The 21,316-nt window shown below is 43.2% G+C and overlaps 2 protein-coding genes across 10 annotated transcripts in view; both read left to right on the forward strand.

The window, feature by feature from the left end:
- Positions 1–5,997, forward strand: part of LOC112260903 (ran-binding protein 3) — a 32,422-nt gene extending 26,425 nt beyond the window's left edge. For all 8 annotated transcript variants that reach the window (XM_024436278.2, XM_024436274.2, XM_024436280.2 and 5 more), the window contains 2 exons: positions 347–527; positions 4,201–5,997. In XM_024436278.2, coding sequence (XP_024292046.1) covers positions 347–527; positions 4,201–4,244 — 225 coding nt within the window. In that variant the 3' untranslated portion in view covers positions 4,245–5,997. The remainder of the gene's footprint in view (positions 1–346; positions 528–4,200) is intronic.
- A 5,666-nt stretch (positions 5,998–11,663) lies between these two features.
- LOC112259665 overlaps positions 11,664–21,316 on the forward strand; it is a 28,505-nt gene continuing 18,852 nt past the window's right edge. For both annotated transcript variants that reach the window (XM_042329116.1, XM_042329117.1), the window contains exons 1-4: positions 11,664–12,235; positions 14,911–15,048; positions 15,425–15,562; positions 20,778–20,915. In XM_042329116.1, coding sequence (XP_042185050.1) covers positions 11,888–12,235; positions 14,911–15,048; positions 15,425–15,562; positions 20,778–20,915 — 762 coding nt within the window. In that variant the 5' untranslated portion in view covers positions 11,664–11,887. The remainder of the gene's footprint in view (positions 12,236–14,910; positions 15,049–15,424; positions 15,563–20,777; positions 20,916–21,316) is intronic.

Here is a 21,316-nt window from a genome sequence, read left to right on the forward strand (position 1 = left end):
AGAACTTTTTACCGTCCGGGAAAATGTAAATAAAACAATTAGAAAATTAGAACTGCGTCACTGCTAAATGCATATAGGGGAAACAATGGTGTCTGTTTATCTCTTGTCATAAATCTCCACCCAGCACAGTCGGAAGAGGACTGACTACCCCTCGGAGCCAGGTTCCTCTATAGGTTTCTTCTTAGGTTCCTGCCTTTTTCTAGGAAGTTCCTAGCCACTGTTCTTCTGCGTTGCTCACTCTTTGGTGTTTTTGGCTGGGTAATCAGTAAAGCACTTTGTGACGACTGCTAATGTAAAAAAGGGCTTTATAAAATAAATGTGATTTTTTTTTTTTGTTGGTTTCCAGGCCAGTTCTAAGGACACAGGTCAGCTCGCTGCAGCGCTGCACCATCGTATCCTGGCCTTGAAGAGCCGTGCGGACCAGGAGCCCCATGAGGCCTCGGCTACAGACTGCGTCCCTGAGGCTGACCTGCCCAACTCTGAGGGGGACAGCGATGAGGAAGACCAGGTCAACAACACAGCAGCAGGTTTGTACCTAGCTACCTTTCTAGTGGTATTAGTGGGTGGGTGTGTCATTCAATCACTTTTTGTGAGACTTCAAGGTTCTTCAACTGCCTTTGTGGTACTTTGTGTACTTTTAGTCAGTATGTCTACCCATATCTCTGCAGTTACTATTACTAGTGTGTCCAGTCATCAGACCCGCCGACGACAGGGTAGCCTAGTGGTTAGAGAGTTGGACTTGTAACCGAAAGGTTGCAAGATCAAATCCCTGAGCTGACAAGGTAAAAATCTGTTGTTCTGCAGACACAGCACCATTCCCAATCTGTTGTTCTGCCCCTGAACAAGGCAGTAAACCCACTAGGCCGTCATTGAAAATAAGAATTTGTTCTTAACTCACTTGCCTGGTTAAAGAAAGAAAGAATAAAAACCTACATGTGTTCTGCGTACCATGCACTCAATCTGAGATCAAAGCATGCAGGTACAAAAAACTACCATTTAAAAATAGGCTTCTAGTTGGTGTTTGACTCAACCATCTGAAGTTGGAGCTGAGCCAATCAGAGGACTGGTTTCTTCCCTCCAGCTGGATGGCAGCTCTCTTGTTTGTTGACATCAATGATGTGTGAGGGGGGAAAAAAGGCGAACGAAATTGTATCTAAGTCAGGCGCACAACCACTTTCTTAATTGTCTACTTAGCTAAGGCGTCATTACGACGAAGGTAATTAGCTACAGCGTTTAGTCAACTAAAATAACACTTTCTTACCCGCGCATGCTTTGATCTCCTCAACGGTAGTAGGCGGGAGTGCATTGACGAGCAAGGAAACGTGTGTGTGTGTGTGGTGCTGAGGTAGTTCAGTGCGAGTGGATGGAAACGGACAGGGCAGAGAGAGCTTTTCCGCTAAGACCGTCGTTAATGTAACGCTACGTTGGACTGTTAACGATTTAGTAGGCCTATGTTAATTAAACAGTTCTTGATCTGTAGGCTGCTAAGTAGTGATAATAGTCAGTTCACCAATGACAACAAGGCATATTGAATACTAGGTAGCCTAGTAGTCAGACCTGGTCAGTTCACCAATGACAACAAGGCATATTGAATACTAGGTAGCCTAGTAGTCAGACCTAACTTGGAGGATTATGTCAGGGATGGAGATCAGCAACAAGCTCCTATAGGTCAAGTTCACTTTGTTTCATATTACCAAATAGCCTACAGTAAACTAGACTACTACATTGCATCCAGTAATTGAATTATTCTGAATTTTCTCCCCAAACAAAATGAAAAAAAGTCAGTTTACATTTTCACTAGACTATCCACATAGACACCTATTTGTTAGAAAAATCATTACTCCTAAATTAAACCTAGAAACATTTGAAAGTGTCATTGAGACCACCTCCATTTCATTCAGGATAAAACACAAGACTTCTGTGTTAGCTACATTGTTTGATATCATTTAAGATCTAGGTTTCAGGAAATGGCATTTACTGGTAAAAAAAATAAAATCTAAATGCTCGGACTTCCTGGGGGGGGAGTTAACTTTGGGAAAGACGTGCCGCTAGCGGGACACCTCGACAACATCCGGTGAAATTGCAGAGAGTAAAATTCAAACTACAGTATTATAAATATTTAACTTTCATAAAATCACAAGTGTAACACATCAAAATAAAGCATAACTTCTTGTTAATCCAGCCGCTGTGTCAGATTTCAAAAAGGCTTTACGGCGAAAGCAAACCATGCGATTATCTGAGAACAGCGACCCGCATACAAAACCATTGAAAACTAAAGTCAGAAATAGCGATATAATAAAAGCCTTACCTTTGATCTTCTTCTGTTGGCACTCCAAAAGGTCTGTTACATCACAAATGGTCCTTTTGTTCGATAATGTCTTTATTTATATCCATAACTCAGTTTAGCTGGCACGCTTCAGTCAATAATTCACCCAGTTTCCCTCTATCAAAATGCATACAAAATAAATCCCAAACGTTACTAATGAACTTCTCCAAACAAGTCAAACAACATTTATAATCAAACCTTGGGCACCCTAATACGTAAATATACAATAAAATTTAAGACAGAATTGTTGTCTTTACCGGAGGAAAATACCAAAATGCGCTCTCTTCCACGCGCTTGGAAACACTACAGCCAAAATGGGAGCAATCTAGAAAAACTAGAATTTCTGGGTAATTTTTCCAAAAACCAGCCTGAAACTCTTTCTAAAGACTGACATCTAGTGGAAGCCCTAGGAACTGCAATCTGGGAGGACTTTGCCTTATAATAAAAGTGATAGCCATTGAAAATAGTGGTAAGCTGAAAAGTTTTTTTTTGGGGGGGGTTCGTCCTCGGGGTTTCGCCTGCCATATCAGTTCTGTTGTACTCAGACATTATTTTAACAGTTTTAGAAACTTTAGAGTGTGTTCTATCCACATCCAATATATACATATCCTAGCTTCTGGGCCTGAGTAACAGGCAGTTTACTTTGGGCACGCTTTTCATCCGGACATAAAAATACTGCCCCCTATCCCGTTCTGGACCTGCCCAACCCAAGGCCTACATCAGCACCACCTTGTCAGAGAATACTAGGGAGAGCCCTGGGGTGTATTCAATTGTCCATCTGTTGCAAAAAAAAATCTTAAACGGAATGAAACTGGAAGGGACTTACCTGAATTTGTCCAATAGATCCCCCGTTCATCATTTTTCATTATGACGCTTACTGGTAGTCCCTAGTCACGTGATGTTTACCTGCACACGGCGACGAGATACCGGAGCCTTGAGTCACTGAGTGTTTTGCAGTACAGCACACGCCAGGTGATGTAGTTACACTATGGAATTCACAACTAAATGTTTGCCAGCTAGATGTCTTTGTACCTATTAACTGTCAAATCTGCTAAATGCGCTGCAGTTGCTTTGCTAATTTAGTAGCTGGTAAGCTACATTCAAAATCAAGCTTTGCTTGGTAATAGCAGAGAATCCCCTCCTGGATCAAGAGCTGTGTAATATTTGTTTTGTGCATCCAGCAAACTGTGAGTAGCATTTCTGAGTTACTTGTATAACTTTATTAGCTGGGATGTCTGTTCTGCAAATACTTTAGGTTCAGAGACTGTATAAAATGTTTGCAATGCACTCGTTAGCATTTATTTAGCATTCTCGATGGGATTTTACATGTACTTGTTAGCATTGCTAACCTTCGGATTACAGAGGATCAGTGGGGTTTGAAAAATAGAGCTCCTTGTATTCAGTGCCGGTATAAAGTTATGACAACCAGGATACCGCCCAAACCTACAATTCTAGTTTGTCCAGTCACTGTTCGGCTGCTCTGCAATTTTGCTGTTTTAAAGCTAATTTCCTGCAATTCTACACATTTTGCCATGGCTTATGCCTTGTTTTTATGCTAGCAGAATGACTCAAACATTACAAAATCAATGGGGACTCCATTACATTTTTGGAATTTCCGATTCTCTCCAACGGTCTAGTTTTTATTTTCGTGATTGTTAGATCTCAAATTTTAATAAAAAAATTAAATAAAAATAAAAATGTATAAAATAATATTGCTCCATTCTATTTTCTACATTCTTAATATCTTGTTTTAGTCCTTTTTAAGTTACACTGAAAACAATTTACCATCCAGAAAATGATTCCTGTGTGCCAATGCTAAATGCATATAGGGCAAACCCTTGATTTTATTATATTAACAGTGTTCTGTCCTGCAGGTAACTCCGAGGGAGGGGAGACCCAGGCTGCTGGGAACACATAGCGTTGGTCACCCTAAAGGACTGCCTGTCAGGATACTGCTGCTGTTTAAGGGGCATTTTACTGCAGGCATCCCCACGGACACCCCATCCTGACCAACATGTGTCCTTCAGACCAGTACTTTTGGATATTTAGAATTCTAGCTCCAGGATTAAAAATAAAAAAAAAACCTGTGCTGGAGTCTCTCTCACCCTAACTCGTGCAGTTCATTTTTTCCCTTTTGCATTCAAAAAAAGTAAACATCTGGAGTTGTTTTTATTATTTTTTTATTTTATTTTTTTCTCGGCTGCAATAAGAAACCACAGCTTTTTGGGGGAGGTTTGTGACTTGGCTTCTCATCATATTGATGAGTGTGAGGGTGTTTTCCCCTCTGACATTTTAAGGTATGACCACATGTTTTATGAATGCAGTTTCTACTATGGGACCTTTCTACTCACCCACACGTCTTGGACCCACCCAACCAGCCCCAGCTCCAGAGGAACTCATGGCTGTCACCGTGTACTGCTCTGTCTTATGGTCAGTCATTTGACTGGTCCTTCATCGGCTCACCATCCCCATCCATCCAGCTCTCACATGTCAAATAGTTTCCGGATATGTCATTCATTTGTGGTCATTAATTTTCGTGAGCTATCTAACGCATAATATGCACTGTTTCTAGTGTTCACGGCTAGTCCGCATCACTCAGTCTTCAAATGATAGCAGTTTCTTATATTTCCTATTTAGTAAATAAATGACTAAAACCAATACAACTCTTGTGGGTAAATGCTCCAAGGATAACCAACTGGAGCAGGCAACAAGGGGGGCATGTCCCAATAATATCTTGTTTCTCCTGAAAGTGTGTACTCATTCAGTCTGAGCAGGTTCGACCAGAGCCTAGTGAGATACGATACTTCTCACACATCTAAAAGCATTGGATTGGTGGCGTCCATCATTTTAACCACATTACCATTCAAATCAAGTGCACACTTTTTTTGGAGCAAAGAGAGTTGGAACAAAACCAAGGATTCACCTGGAAAATGTCTCTAAAATGGATGACTTTGCATCATCTAGTCATTGACCCTGTTATGCATCTCAAGAAAGTAACTCAACAAAATCTTATCTACATTTTGTATGTCATGGTTTTCATTTCTGACATTTGAGAGTTTATTGTGTTGATACAGTATTTGTTGTTTGATAATATAAACATTTTTATCCATTTTCAATTCATTTGGAGAGAAAAAAAATCAGCTGGAATTAAGATTTATTTTGTCTGTGGAAAAAAAAAACGGGAGTTCGTTCAAACAACCGTACTACCCTTGAATGTCATGTACATTTGAATATAGGCGTGGCTGCGGAGTAGACTTTTCTGTGATCTAAACATCCCGAAGCGTCTGTATGTGCGGATGACTTTCTACTATGGTAGTATGTTCTGTTATTTAAAATATAATTAAATGATCTTGCAGACATTGATTCATCTCTTAATCTACTTTTATTAAACGAGCACCATTCGTCTGAATAGGTCTGTTCTCTACGACGAGCAGAGAATATACACATGTGCAGAACGTGATCCGCACAGAAGCAGATCCTAAGAAAGGAGGATCCGCAACCACGCCTTTGAATATATTAATTATCATTTAGTTAGCGATCCGTAACCACGCCGTTGAATATATGAATTATCCTTTAGTTAGCGATCCGCAGCCACGCCGTTGAATATATTATTCTTTAGTAATAGTTCTCAACTCCTCTCCCTCCTTACAAAATAAAACATTTTGGACTGACTTATGTATTTTTCATTATGAAATCTTCATCAGACACATCAATAATTTCTCCCATATCGCAATGAGGTGAAATAGGGACTGCAGATTAATGTACCTACAAAAGCAATGACACTCACTCATTCACAATGACAGTGGGAAGGAAGCTTGAGAAGTTTCCAATTTTTAGTGACATAATGGGTTCACAGTATGTTATGTGATAAGGCAGTGTTGCCAGGTCGAGCTAAAATTTGTAGCACAATGACCACTCAACCCACCCACAAGACCTGAATACTAGCCCACATGTTTGTTCCAGCAGCAAGAGAGGAGTTTGTACATTTATCCAGTAGTTGTCTCCACAATGACAATCTAAATATTTATGGTCAAATTGTTTCTCTGCATTTATCACTTTATTACTGGTTCATCACACCAATTGATTTAATCTGAATTTTAAACTGGGTGGTTAGAGCCCTGACTGCTGATTGGCTGACAGCCGTGGTGTATCAGACAGTATACCACGGGTATGACAAAACATTTTTTACTGCTCTAATTATGTTGATAACCAGTTTATAATAGCAATAAGGCACCTCGGGGGTTTGTGGTATATTTGTTAATATACCACGGCTAAGGGCTGTATCCAGGCACTCCGTGAGGTATATTAGCCATATACCCCCCCTGCCTTAATGCTTAACTATAGAAGTGATTGATAGTGAATGGTTAAGCCATATTTTTTTTTCAAGAAAATATTGTGAAATAGTGTTGAGTCACATTGCTCTAAAATAATCGTATTCCTTTAAACTGTAGGCCGTCATTGTAATTAAGCATTTGTTCTTAACTGACTTGCCTAGTTAAATAAATAAATTATCGTTTAAAAAAATGGAGTATAAAAATCTCAAAGCCCCAACAGTTTTTTTTTTTGGGCTTCTTTTATTTCATAATAAATGTCAATGTGTAGAGATAAGTACTCACCAAAACAGTAGTGCTGGTTTGCTAGTAGCTCTCCATCTAAAGCAGGCCTGTGCAATTATTTTCCATGGAGGGCCACATTATCATATTTTTTTCCTATCGCGGTCCAGAATCATATTACAGGATTATACATCATGTGTATGACTGTGTTGACAGATAAATCTACAGTAAATCTCGTCCAGATATGCTACTTATTTAAGTTTTTTTTAACATGCACAGAAATAAACCACATCCATGTTCTCCTTTTAGTAGGTATTTTCTTTATTATACATGAAATGAACTACACGGAGGGAAAAGTCTATTCAGCACCACGGACAGAACTCTTGTTAACCGGGATGCACAAAAACAAAGAGCTCAACATTACATTTAAACTACTCAATCAGTGTGCGGAGTGACGTCTGATGGGAATTGACTAGAGCAGTTAAGTCATGTATGGTTTCTGACGTCGCTATGTGCAGGATTGCTGAGAGGTGAGAGTCAGTAAGAGATGATCTGTGCCTTGACTTGTTATATTTCATCACTGAAAATGTCTGTTCACATAGGTTGACCCAAACAGTACAAACATCTTCTGAGCATGACTCCTAATCTTTGGAAAGTTTTGTTCATCGAGAGATGCATAGAACCTCGTCAGTGACATTGTTTTGAATAGTTCTCCAATCACTGCATCAGACTGAAGGTCGATAAACTCAAGTTGCAGGTCAGTGGGAGCGTTATCCACATTGAAGGTGAAAGGAGAGGAAACCAACAGCATGTCATTTTCCAACACTTTGAAATCCTCAAAACTACGAGAAAACTCACCGTTAAAAGCACACAGCAACGAAGTATACTTCTCCCTCTGGTCATATGATAGGGAACAGACAAGTAGTATCAGAAGGTCATCTGATAGGGAACAGACTAGTAGTATCAGAAGGTCATCTGATAGGGAACAGACTAGTAGTGTCAGAAGGTCATCTGATAGGGAACAGACTAGTAGTGTCAGAAGGTCATCTGATAGGGAACAGACTAGTAGTATCGGAAGGTCATCTGATAGGGAACAGACTAGTAGTGTCAGAAGGTCATCTGATAGGGAACAGACTAGTAGTGTCAGAAGGTCATCTGATAGGGAACAGACTAGTAGTATCGGAAGGTCATCTGATAGGGAACAGACTAGTAGTGTCAGAAGGTCATCTGATAGGGAACAGACTAGTAGTGTCAGAAGGTCATCTGATAGGGAACAGACTAGTAGTGTCAGAAGGTCATCTGATAGGGAACAGACTAGTAGTATCGGAAGATGGGTGAGATTGTTGGCTTCTATTTAGGCGGTCAGGAGAAGTAATTTTTCTTTGACAAGGATGTACATCTGATGTGCAAAAAGGCCCTTCCCTTGTAGTTTGGAATTCAGTTCCTTCGTGAGGGCCACGGTGAAGGCCAAATCAGCCAACCATTCTTTATCTTGCAGTTGAGGGAAATCCACATATTTTCCTTTCATTTGCAAAAACTCAGCGATCTCCGACTTCAGGTCCCACACGCTTTTAAACACCTTCCCCAAACTCAGCCATCTCACGTTTGTGTGTTAGGGGAGATCTGAACAACCCGACTCTGTCTCTTCCAACAGTGAGACAAACTGCCTGTGGTTTAAAGATTTTGCTCTTATGAAGTTTACCACTTTAGTGACTGTATCCACAACATGGCTCATTTTCAGAACACATTTACAGAGCACCTCCTGATGAATAATGCAATGCAAAATAATAATGATGCAAAAATTCTGATCTGGGTTCCGCTCAGCTACATGATCTTGTATCCTTTTCAAAAGGCCAACGGTTTTTTTCCAGTCAAGTTTGGGCACCCATCAGGAGTCACACTGGATACCTTTTCAAAACTCAGTCCCAGCTTTGCCACACAGTTATTAACCTCCTCCAATAAATCTTTCCCTGTGGTTGTGCTCTTCATTGACTTCACTGAAGCAAGCTCATCTGTAATTTCAAAGTCTGCAGTTATATCAAGAATATATAGTAAGAATATCAACAACTGCGACGTGTCACATGCATCACTACTACGCTACTCATCCAGGGCCAATGAGAAATATGTGAAATCCTTTACCTTGTCTTTCAACTGTTGTTCCATATTCTCTGCGATGTCTTGACAGGGAAACAACAGCTCTTTCTTGTGTTGGATCCTGTGTTTTACATTATAGCCATTACCATATATATGATTGAATATTATCTGCTGTTGGCTTGTGTGGATGTATGTATGTGTTTTGCAACATAGCTGACTTGAAACATTGTTAAAAGCGTCAGGGCCATGGGCCTTTCTCATGATGGAAAAAAGCCAGGTGCGAGATAACGGTATGGAGCATGAGCGCATGGATGTTCTTCAGAGCAACAGTTACATCTATCAACAGAAGCACCAAGAAGCGGGGACCCGCCTGAGCGCCTGCAATAGGCTGAGCAAGTTTAAACCACGCCCAGCCTCTACTGTGATAGGCCAACAGACGGGTTGGAACTGTCTATCACAGTATAAAGAATACTGTTTACATACATCTTGTCAGTTCTCTGTTCTGCCCTGCGTGGTATTACAGTGAGCCCGTATATACGAAAGTTGCATTTGCCATTTATTACTTAGCTAATAAAAAATACATAGTATACAATCGGTGACTCATTGTTATATTTATCCTGATACCAGATTCGAATTTACGCAACTCTAACACTTGTCGGGGCAAAGTATTGCCGAATAGTCAATTAAACATTCTTTAATTCATTCGCCCTCGGCGAATTGCTTGCTATGTTTAGTAATTTTGTGGTACATAGATACCTCTCTCAATTCCGTTGTTTGCTGAATGCAGTTTTGTAAAAAAAAAAGTCCTTGCTGCTTTTGCAACTGAGAAAGCAACTCTTTCGATGCACATGCCTTGTGCTCCGAAGACTTATTCCTATATTTCTCTGCATGCTTCGTCTGGAAGTGTCTACTTTCCTTTTCTTTGAAAAACTAATTTTCCCGTAATTTCTAGCTAGCTACTATTTGTAACTGTGACGTGTGTGTCAGCCTGTCAGTCACTCTGTCCTCGTGCAGTTGTTATTTATACGTGCCTTCAAAATAAATCAGTTAAATCATTATACAAAGGCGAGTATATATTGAGCTTTTAATTTGAATAACAAAAAAGTTTTTCAAAACTTTACTATCGCAAATTCTTTACTGTGATCTGAGCATGATGCCACGTATGGCCCCGGGCTGGCCCTTGCCCAGGCCTGATCTAGAGGATGAGGTGATCCTAGCACAAGTTGATGCTGCTACTGCCATTCAACATATGTTGCTCTACAGAGAGTAGAGGAACATAGTTATAATGAGCGATGAGTTAGATACACAGGGGGAATGAGACTTTACAGACAGATGATTGAAGGAAGCATCTGTGTGTTCTGCTCCCCCCAAAGTGCTGGGTTAGGCCAACCAGGAGCCCAACTAGCAGGTTGAAGTGCTGGGTTAGGCCAACCAGGAGCCCCACTAGCAGGGGGGACCTTAGGGGAAATTAGGAAACAAGGGTTCCAGCCAGGGAGAGGCCAAAGGAGGTACATGCTAGTGTTCCCCAAACAAGTTGGTACTGCTGCCACTTTCTTCTGTCATTTGTCTGTATAGTTTAACTCCTCGTTACTCACCCTGCTTTTTTTATTGTGTTTGTGTGATTTGAGAGTTTCTTCTTCACCACACACAGTTGCTTCTTGGTAGTGACATCAGTACTTTCAACAATAATCAATGAGTAAGACTCATTCCCAATATCATTTGTTTCCTCATGCACTGCAGGCCCTATAACTGCATTTATGAGCGCTGTGCATTTTGTTCTGTGGATAATTGATTCCTTTTCATCTGTGTAAGTCTGATTGTTCTCCTGTGATGCTCTTTATCCATTTCAATTTACCCTGTTCTCTTTCCCGGTATTTGCAATATTTTCCCCCATATTCTGTCCATTTCTGACAGTAGAACCGTGTCTAGCCAGTAAACTCACTCACTCACTCAGCAACAGCTGCCTGACAGTCAGCAGCAGGTCACAGTGAAATTAATAGATAATGACAATTTAGAAGATGAGCAATATAATTTTCACCCAAGACATCTTTTTGAAAGTAGCCCAATTTGACTGGAAATTGACAACCCAGGTGATAAGACTACTACTACACACACGTTGGCCGGTGTTCGAGAGCATCAAAACCGTGCTGTATCGGGTACATTTATGACACGACTGACTGATCTACAAATAATATTGAGGAGTTGTTTTATGATGCAAGATGATTGGTAGATTAGTCAATCTCGCCTTTAAAGGGTGCTGCAATGTCGAACGCGCCCATTGTGTCCGGTGGGGATGTTTACACCTGGGGTGTATTCATTACGTCTTGCAACGGAAACGAACGAACGAAACGGGGCGGGACCTGTCTGTATTTGTCCAATAGACACTCTTGTTTTCTTTGCAAAACGTTTTCCGTTTGGAGTAAATGCTAAGGCACTGCAAACTCAGTGTTAGAGCCGTTACTACAGACCCTGGTTCGAATCCAGGCTGTATCACAACCGGCCGTGAATGGGAGCCCCATAGGGCGGCGCACAATTGGCCTAGCGTCGTCCGGGTTAGGCCGTCATTGTAAGTAAGAATTTGTTCTTAACTGACTTGCCTAGTTCAAAATAATACAATTTTAAACGTCAGAAATAGCGTGTGTACGTCCCAATGATCCCATATAGCAATGAACGAAGTACCACAGCGGATATCCTGCGCGCACAGTTCCGTCTCTGAGTATACCAAACGGATGTTTGCGTTCAGATATTTATATCCCTTATAATATCGTTTTGTTGTATATGTGCAGACCTATGCTGAAACATTGTTAATGTGACAGGCCTCACGTCTACAGAGGGAGACTACCCGAAAGGTCGGCTTGTTAACGTTAGTTTACCAAAGAGAGTCGACTGAAACTGACTTGATAGCACGGTGATAATGGTGGGTTGGTGTGCTGTACCGGGTTGTAACACACAGGAAGATGAAGATATTCTTTATCATTGCTTGCCGGCGAATGATGTGCAAAGATGCAGACGATGGTTAGCAGCCATACAAAAGGATGTAAATTTACCAATGGAAAGGCATAAATATTTCTTAGTGTGTGAACACCACTTCAGACCAGAGGAATATGAAAAGGATTTGATGGCAGAGACGATGGGCGCCAAACATAAGAAAAAGCTTAAATCCACCGCGATTCCCACCATATTTCCATGGAATGATTACATTTTGAAGAGAATTCAGCCACACAGAAAACATTTGAATGCGGCCGGAAGTGAAATGTTTCTGGTAGGTTTGCGAAATCCCCTGAGAAACCCTTCCACCAAAACGGGACGTTAGTGCTCCCATTGCGAAAAATTCGGCTTGCTAAACATACAGTTTTTGTTTCTTTTTTCCCCAAAGACTTAATTTCCCAGTATTTTGGTCCAATGAAAATGTATCATCTGTGTCATAGTTTTCATAATCAAACATGCCAGGGCTGTTTATCAACTACAACACTTGCAATGTAGTACTTGCAAATATACTAGTGCAGTGTTGTGATGTAGGTCTGATACATATGCTTAAACTTTTAGCATCATAGCATTAGGAATTAGAATACCAGAATGGACAAACTACATTACATTGTCAAAAGTATGTGGACACCTGTTTGTTTAACATCTCATTCCAAAATCATGGCGCTTAATATAGAGTTGATTTTCCCCGCTATAACAGCCTCCACTCTTCTGGGAAGACTTTCCACTAGATGTTGGAACATTGCTGCGGGGACTTGCTTCCATTCAGCCACAAGAGCATTAGTGAGGTCGATCATTGATGTTGGGCGATTAGACCTGGCTCGCAGCCGGCGTTCCAATTCATCCCAAAGGTGTTCAATGGAGTTGAGGTCAGGGCTCTGTGAAGGCCAGTCAAGTTCTTCCACACCGATCTCGACAAACCATTTCTGTATGGACCTCCCTTCATGTTCTAGGGCATTGTCATGCTGAAACAGGAAAGGGCCTTTCCCAAACTGTTGCCACAAAGATGTAAACACAGAATCGTCTATAATGTAATTGTAGTATGCTGTAGTGTTAAGATTTAGCCTGCCAGTTTCAATGGAATCATTCCACACATCTTTTCAAATTAATTGCCAAATGTGCCAACAATGCAGTCAATCCACAACTATACCAGAGAGGAAGTGGCGAAACGAGAGGTTTCACTCGCCTCAATCTGCCCAGAATGCATGTAAACCCAATGCCTATGGGCTTATTTTTGAACCTAAGCTTGTTGCTTTTAGGACAACAACTCCCATTGTTAGGGCGGAGACATGACCATTTGGTTACCAATGTCATTATATACAGATTTCAGGCTATACACACTGGCTGAAATCAGTTGATGTTAGGGTTTAGACAAGTTTTAAATGCAACAAGTTCTGATATTGTATCATATTATAAACTGGATGGTTCGAGCCCTGAATGTTGATTTGGCTGACAGCTGTGGTATATGAGACCATAGGTGTGACAACATTTATATTTACTGATCTAATTATGTGTGTAACCAGTTTATAGCAATAAGGCACCTGAGGGTTGTGGTATATAACCAATATACCACGGTTAAGGGCTGTGTCCAGGCACCTGAGGGTTGTGGTATATAACCAATATACCACGGTTAAGGGCTGTGTCCAGGCACCTCAGAGGGTTGTGGTATATAACCAATATACCACGGTTAAGGGCTGTGTCCAGGCACCTCAGAGGGTTGTGGTATATAACCAATATACCACGGTTAAGGGCTGTGTCCAGGCACCTCAGAGGGTTGTGGTATATAACCAATATACCACGGTTAAGGGCTGTGTCCAGGCACCTCAGAGGGTTGTGGTATATAACCAATATACCACGGTTAAGGGCTGTGTCCAGGCACCTCAGAGGGTTGTGGTATATAACCAATATACCACGGTTAAGGGCTGTGTCCAGGCACCTCAGAGGGTTGTGGTATATAACCAATATACCACGGTTAAGGGCTGTGTCCAGGCACTCAGAGGGTTGTGGTATATAACCAATATACCACGGTTAAGGGCTGTGTCCAGGCACCTGAGGGTTGTGGTATATAACCAATATACCACGGTTAAGGGCTGTGTCCAGGCACCTGAGGGTTGTGGTATATAACCAATATACCACGGTTAAGGGCTGTGTCCAGGCACCTGAGGGTTGTGGTATATAACCAATATACCACGGTTAAGGGCTGTGTCCAGGCACCTCAGAGGGTTGTGGTATATAACCAATATACCACGGTTAAGGGCTGTGTCCAGGCACCAGAGGGTTGTGGTATATAACCAATATACCACGGTTAAGGGCTGTGTCCAGGCACCTCAGAGGGTTGTGGTATATAACCAATATACCACGGTTAAGGGCTGTGTCCAGGCACTCCCTCATGGCCTTATTGCTTAATTTCACACCTTTCCAAGAAAACCAACATTGATACTGTTTACATACTCTATATTTTAGAGGAAATGTATTAAGAAAATTGGTATAAAACCTGTATAAACTGTATTTATACTTATATGACAATATTTTAAGGTGACAAAGGTTCTGTAATATCACATGCCTAACTTTTATTTTCCTGCATAAATAGAAAGCATGAAATGCATCACCTAGGCCTTTACGGTCAGTGCTATCCAGCATCCTTGGGACATCCCTATCATAAACCCTAACCTTATCCCTTACCCTTACTTAACCTTAACCCCATTTTAATATGTCAACTTCAATGGGGTAGGGACGTCCCAAGTATTCCACATAGCACGGCCTTTACTGCGTTCATTCCTATTAGACTGGTTTGGATTTCTCCCCAAAATGGCTTCTATTATCATACCATTCTGGAACATTGAAGGTTTATGACATAGCCCCTCTAGTAAATTAATATACGATCTCTATGGGTTGCACACATGGAGAATGTTATGACAACTCTCCCTTCTTTTTCTCTTGTCCCCATTGTAGAGTGCAGTTGGCAGACTTGGTGCCAAACCAAAATGTGAGCCTGGTACAACAACAACAGGAGCAGCATCCCAGATGTCAACATCAGTGGTCCAACAACCTGCTGTAGTTCCTGTTGCTTTTTCAACACAGACTGTGAAGGTCAGACTACAGCCTCTTGCTCATATGCATTTGCAATAAGTCCCCCAATAATATGCTTAAAATGAACAGTGTTGTTGCAGGTCTGATATCCTTAAAGCATGGTAGTGTAGCATATGGGGAACTGCGAAACTCACTCCTAATCCTGTAGTGTCACCCCTTGCGCCATTGAAGGCGGCCTTTTTTGGTGGCGCATGGATTGTAACGCATCACAAAGACGGTCACGTCTTTGTGAGGAAGAGGTCCTGACTTCCCCCTGAATTAGGGGGAAGCGGTACTCACTAAGCAAGCAGCGTGGTATTTTTTACAGTAGCATGCATGGAGAATGTCCACTGTGTTATGACAACTCTCCCTCCTTTTTCTCTTGTCCCCATTGTAGAGTGCAGTTGGCAGACTTGGTGCCAAACCAAAATGTGAGCCTGGTACAACAACAACAGGAGCAGCATCCCAGATGTCAACATCAGTGGTCCAACAACCTGCTGTAGTTCCTGTTGCTTTTTCAACACAGACTGTGAAGGTCAGACTGCAGCGTCTTATGTATATGCATTTGCAACGAGTTGCCTAAAAATATGCTTAGAATGCACAGTGAAAAACTGAAATAAGGGCAATAGGAAACATCAAAAATAACTCACAATCTACAGCAATCCTTTAAGTGGAGCACTTTTTTTTTTTTTTTTTAAATACTTAGGATGTTTAATAAGTGACAACCAATATATTAAGGTAACTTTATTCCATTACTCAACAATATGAAAGCAGATCTAATTAAATGTAATAATCTTACAGGTAAAATTCAACCTCTTCATAATGGCATGGCTGACAGTTTTAGTATTTATTTGAGGTATTGGCATGGCTGACAAAGCTGTAGTATTTATTTGAGGTATTGGCATGGCTAACAGTTTTAGTATTTATTTGAGGTATTGGCATGGCTGACAAAGCTGTAGTATTTATTTGAGGTATTGGCATGGCTGACAGTTTTAGTATTTATTTGAGGTATTGGCATGGCTGACAAAGCTGTAGTATTTATTTGAGGTATTGGCATGGCTGACAGTTTTAGTATTTATTTGAGGTATTGGCATGGCTGACAAAGCTTTAGTATTTATTTGAGGTATTGGCATGGCTGACAAAGTTTTAGTATTTATTTGAGGTATTGGCATGGCTGACAAAGCTTTAGTATTTATTTGAGGTATTGGCATGGCTGACAAAGCTGTAGTATTTATTTGATGTATTGGCATGGCTGACAGTTTTAGTATTTATTTGAGGTATTGGCATGGCTGACAAAGCTGTAGTATTTATTTGAGGTATTGGCATGGCTGACAAAGCTGTAGTATTTATTTGAGGTATTGTCAACTACCCCATCAAAGACATTCTTTAAAAAGTATACTTGGTCATATTTATATGGGCAAATCAAATGCATAGAATAAAACATTTTTTAAAAAGGAAAGTTTTACATCTTCCTAAGTTTGAAGATGGGTTTAACCTCCTAGACTTGTATCAGCTCTCCCACCCAGGGCTTTTACTTGCTACATACAGTATAGTTAAACGTGGAACAATGGGTACATATTGAAGATGGGTTTAACCTCCTAGAGTATCAGCTCTCCCACCCAGGGCTTTTTACATACAGTATAGTTAAACGTGGAACAATGGGTACATATTGAAGATGGGTTTAACCTCCCAGACTTGTATCAGCTCTCCCACCCAGGGCTTTTTACTACATACAGTATAGTTAAACGTGGAACAATGGGTACATATTGAAGATGGGTTTAACCTCCCAGCACTCCCACCCAGGGCTTTTACTTGCTACATACAGTATAGTTGGAACAATGGGTACATATTGAAGATGGGTTTAACCTCCCAGACTTGTATCAGCTCTCCCACCCAGGGCTTTTACTTGCTACATACAGTATAGTTAAACGCACTAACGTGGAACAATGGGTACATATTGAAGATGGGTTTAACCTCCCAGACTTGTATCAGCTCTCCCACCCAGGGCTTTTACTTGCTACATACAGTATAGTTAAACGCACTAACGTGGAACAATGGGTACATATTGAAGATGGGTTTAACCTCCCAGACTTGTATCAGCTCTCCCACCCAGGGCTTTTACTTGCTACATACAGTATAGTTAAACGCACTAACGTGGAACAATGGGTACATATTGAAGATGGGTTTAACCTCCCAGACTTGTATCAGCTCTCCCACCCAGGGCTTTTACTTGCTACATACAGTATAGTTAAACGTGGAACAATGGGTACATATTGAAGATGGGTTTAACCTCCCAGACTTGTATCAGCTCTCCCACCCAGGGCTTTTACTTGCTACATACAGTATAGTTAAACGTGGAACAATGGGTACATATTGAAGATGGGTTTAACCTCCCAGACTTGTATCAGCTCTCCCACCCAGGGCTTTTACTTGCTACATACAGTATAGTTAAACGTGGAACAATGGGTACATATTGAAGATGGGTTTAACCTCCCAGACTTGTATCAGCTCTCCCACCCAGAGCTTTTACTTGCTACATACAGTATAGTTAAACGTGGAACAATGGGTACATATTGAAGATGGGTTTAACCTCCCAGACTTGTATCAGCTCTCCCACCCAGGGCTTTTACTTGCTACATACAGTATAGTTAAACGTGGAACAATGGGTACATATTGAAGATGCTCATTCTCTCCCCCAGAATGTTTTCACGCGTCTGTTTTCTAAGGATAAAGCTAAGAACATGAACAACTTCATAGTTAAGAACACTAGAACAATATGGAAGAAAATCAAACCGATTCTACATGAACCAATAACACTCCTTAAAAATGCAACCTTATGGAACAGTCCTTGGATAGCTTTTCACAATTCAAAGATAAATTGGTCCACATGGAAAACTAAAGGCATAGAAAGCGGAAATGCCTTGGTAACAGGAAATACATGTATTTCCACGACAAAACTAATAAGTAATGTTGGACTGACTAATGTAGATAGTTTAAATACATGTAACTTAAAAGTGACATTACAACATTTTGATTTGACATTTTTTGGACATCAGAGCAACCTTGAGGGAATCTTATTTGAGTCAGAAAATGATGTTCAGATGATAGGTCATATTTACAAAACTTTGCAGAGAGCATATCTAACAGACAATCTCTTAGGAAAAAAAACAAACAATTGGAACCAAGACTTAAAAATAACTGATGTTGGCACAAGATGGAGGGAAAGTTGGAGCAGAACTAATGAAATTAACAGTTAAGGAAAATGTAAGCTTAATGCAGTATAAACTAATGTATATAATTGATTATAAACTGGGTGATCCGAGCCCTGAATGCTGATTGGACCAATCAGACCATACACCATGGGTATGACAAAATATGTATTTTTACTGCTCCAATTACTTCGGTAACCAGTTTATAGTAGCAGTAAGGCACCTCTAGGGCTTGTGGTATATGGCCAATATACCACGGCTAAGGGCTGTATCCAGGCACTCTGCGACGCGTTGTGCGTAAGAACAGCCCTTAGCCGTGGTATATTGGCCATATACCACACCCCCTCATGCCTTAGAGCTTAATTATACAAGTGACAAAGTTCACAAATTCTACAGCACAATGGCAGAGTCATGTCTTAAGTTTAAAACTAATAATGACTCAACAATGCTTTCTGGGAATGATATGAAGTCTGGAAGTTGTGGGCGGAGCTAGAAAGTTGTCCGTCAGAAGTATTTCAATGTAAACGGGTGTGGCCAGGCACGAGGGATGGGGGGGGTGTGTGGCCAGGCACGAGGGATGGGGGGTGGCCAGGCACGAGGGATGGGGGTGTGGCCAGGCACGAGGGATGGGGGGTGTGGCCAGGCACGAGGGATGGGGGGGTGTGGCCAGGCACGAGGATGGGGGTGTGGCCAGGCACGAGGGATGGGGGTGTGGCCAGGCACGAGGGATGGGGGTGTGGCCAGGCACGAGGGATGGGGGTGTGGCCAGGCACGAGGATGGGGGGTGTGGCCAGGCACGAGGGATGGGGGTGTGGCCAGGCACGAGGGATGGGGGGGTGTGGCCAGGCACGAGGGATGGGGGGTGTGAGGGATGGGGGTGTGGCCAGGCACGAGGGATGGGGGGGTGTGGCCAGGCACGAGGATGGGGGGTGTGGCCGAGGGATGGGGGGGTGTGGCCAGGCACGAGGGATGGGGGGGGGGTGTGGCCAGGCACGAGGGATGGGGTGTGTGGCCAGGCGGGGGGGGGGGTGTGGCCAGGCACGAGGGATGGGGGGTGTGTGGCCAGGCACGAGGGATGGGGGGGTGTGTGGCCAGGCACGAGGGATGGGGGGGGTGTGTGGCCAGGCACGAGGGATGGGGGGTGTGTGGCCAGGCACGAGGGATGGGGGGGGTGTGTGGCCAGGCACGAGGGATGGGGGGTGTGTGGCCAGGCACGAGGGATGGGGGTGTGTGGCCAGGCACGAGGGATGGCCAGGCACGAGGATGGGGGTGTGTGTGGCCAGGCACGAGGGGATGGGGGGGTGTGTGGCCAGGCACGAGGGATGGGGGGGGTGTGTGGCCAGGCACGGGGATGGGGGGTGTGTGGCCAGGCACGGGGATGGGGGGATGGGGGGGTGTGTGGCCAGGCACGGGGATGGGGGGGTGTGTGGCCAGGCACGAGGGATGGGGGTGTGTGGCCAGGTGGCCAGGCACGAGGGATGGGGAGTGGTGGGGTGAGGGGGTGTGTGGCCAGGCACGAGGGATGGGGGGGTGTGGCCAGGCACGAGGGATGGGGGGTGTGTGGCCAGGCACGAGGGATGGGGGGTGTGTGGCCAGGCACGAGGGATGGGGGGGGTGTGGCCAGGCACGAGGGATGGGGGGGGATGGCCAGGCACGAGGGATGGGGGGTGTGGCCAGGCACGGGGATGGGGGGTGTGGCCAGGCACGAGGGATGGGGGGGTGTGTGGCCAGGCACGAGGGATGGGGGGTGTGGCCAGGCACGAGGGATGGGGGGTGTGGCCAGGCACGAGGATGGGGGGTGTGGCCAGGGGGATGGGGGGGGTGGCCAGGCACGAGGGATGGGGGTGTGGCCAGGCACGAGGGATGGGGGGTGTGGCCAGGCACGAGGGATGGGGGTGTGGCCAGGCACGAGGGATGGGGGTGTGGCCAGGCACGAGGGATGGGGGGTGTGGCCAGGCACGAGGGATGGGGGGGGTGTGGCCAGGCACGAGGGATGGGCAGAGGAGATGTAGTTGTTGTTCATGTGTGTATGTTTTGTCTTTGGTGTAAAAAATAAAACAAACAAATTAAAAATATAAACAAATCAAAAGAAGAATGCACAGCGTTGTGTTGCAGGTCTGATATCCTTAAAGCAATGGGAGTGTAGCAGATGAGGAACTGTGAAAGTCCCTCCTCAGCCTTGAAGTGTTTCCCCCTGTGCAATAGAAGGCCTTTTCCAAAAGCACGATGGGTTGGAAGGCTTCACCAGGGAGGTCATGTATGTTTGCAAAGCAGAGGACCGGAGTTTGAATCTTGGTATCAAGGGGGAACTGGACTCGCTACTAGCAAGCAGTGCGACGTCCTTTATAATGTTGCCGTTGCACTCAGATCTGCAGTTGTGCTTAACTCAACCACTTGGTCACTGTGGAGTGAGTGTGGGGGGACTCCACAGTCTTGAAGTGTCACCCCTTTACGCCACTGAAGAAGGCCTTTTTTCGGGGGCGCAATGGGTTATGTGTGTTATGACATCTCTCCCTCCTTTTTCTCTTGTCCCCATTGTAGAGTGCAGTTGACAGACTTGGTGCCAAACCAAAATGTGAGCCTGGTACAACAACAACAGGAGCAGCATCCCAGATGTCAACATCAGTGGTCCAACAACCTGCTGTAGTTCCTGTTGCTTTTTCAACACAGACTGTGAAGGTCAGACAGCAACCTCTTGTGGTATCCAGGGGCAAGTTTCCCCTAGGTACAGATCAAGGATCAGCTTTAAGCTTGGGCGGTAGACCATGTAAACCGTATACCGGGTATATGGAAATAGCAACGGGATGGTTTTTCAATACCATCTGAAAATGTTTTTCAATACATGTGAGTATTTGTAGCTACTTTTACAGTAAATACCTGCAGTCAGCTAGTGCAACATGTTAGGAGATTTTACCAGTCACATTTTATTTTTTACATTATGAAGCTGACCGTAGTTCCCCCAGAACAGTTGAGCCAGTCACATTATTTTACCTTATGAAGCTGACCGTAGTTCCCCAGAACAGTTGAGCCAGTCACATTATTTTACCTTATGAAGCTGACCGTAGTTCCCCAGAACAGTT

The sequence above is a fragment of the Oncorhynchus tshawytscha genome, linkage group LG10, assembly GCF_018296145.1.
Source record: "Oncorhynchus tshawytscha isolate Ot180627B linkage group LG10, Otsh_v2.0, whole genome shotgun sequence".
In the NCBI taxonomy this organism is placed as follows: domain Eukaryota; kingdom Metazoa; phylum Chordata; class Actinopteri; order Salmoniformes; family Salmonidae; genus Oncorhynchus; species Oncorhynchus tshawytscha.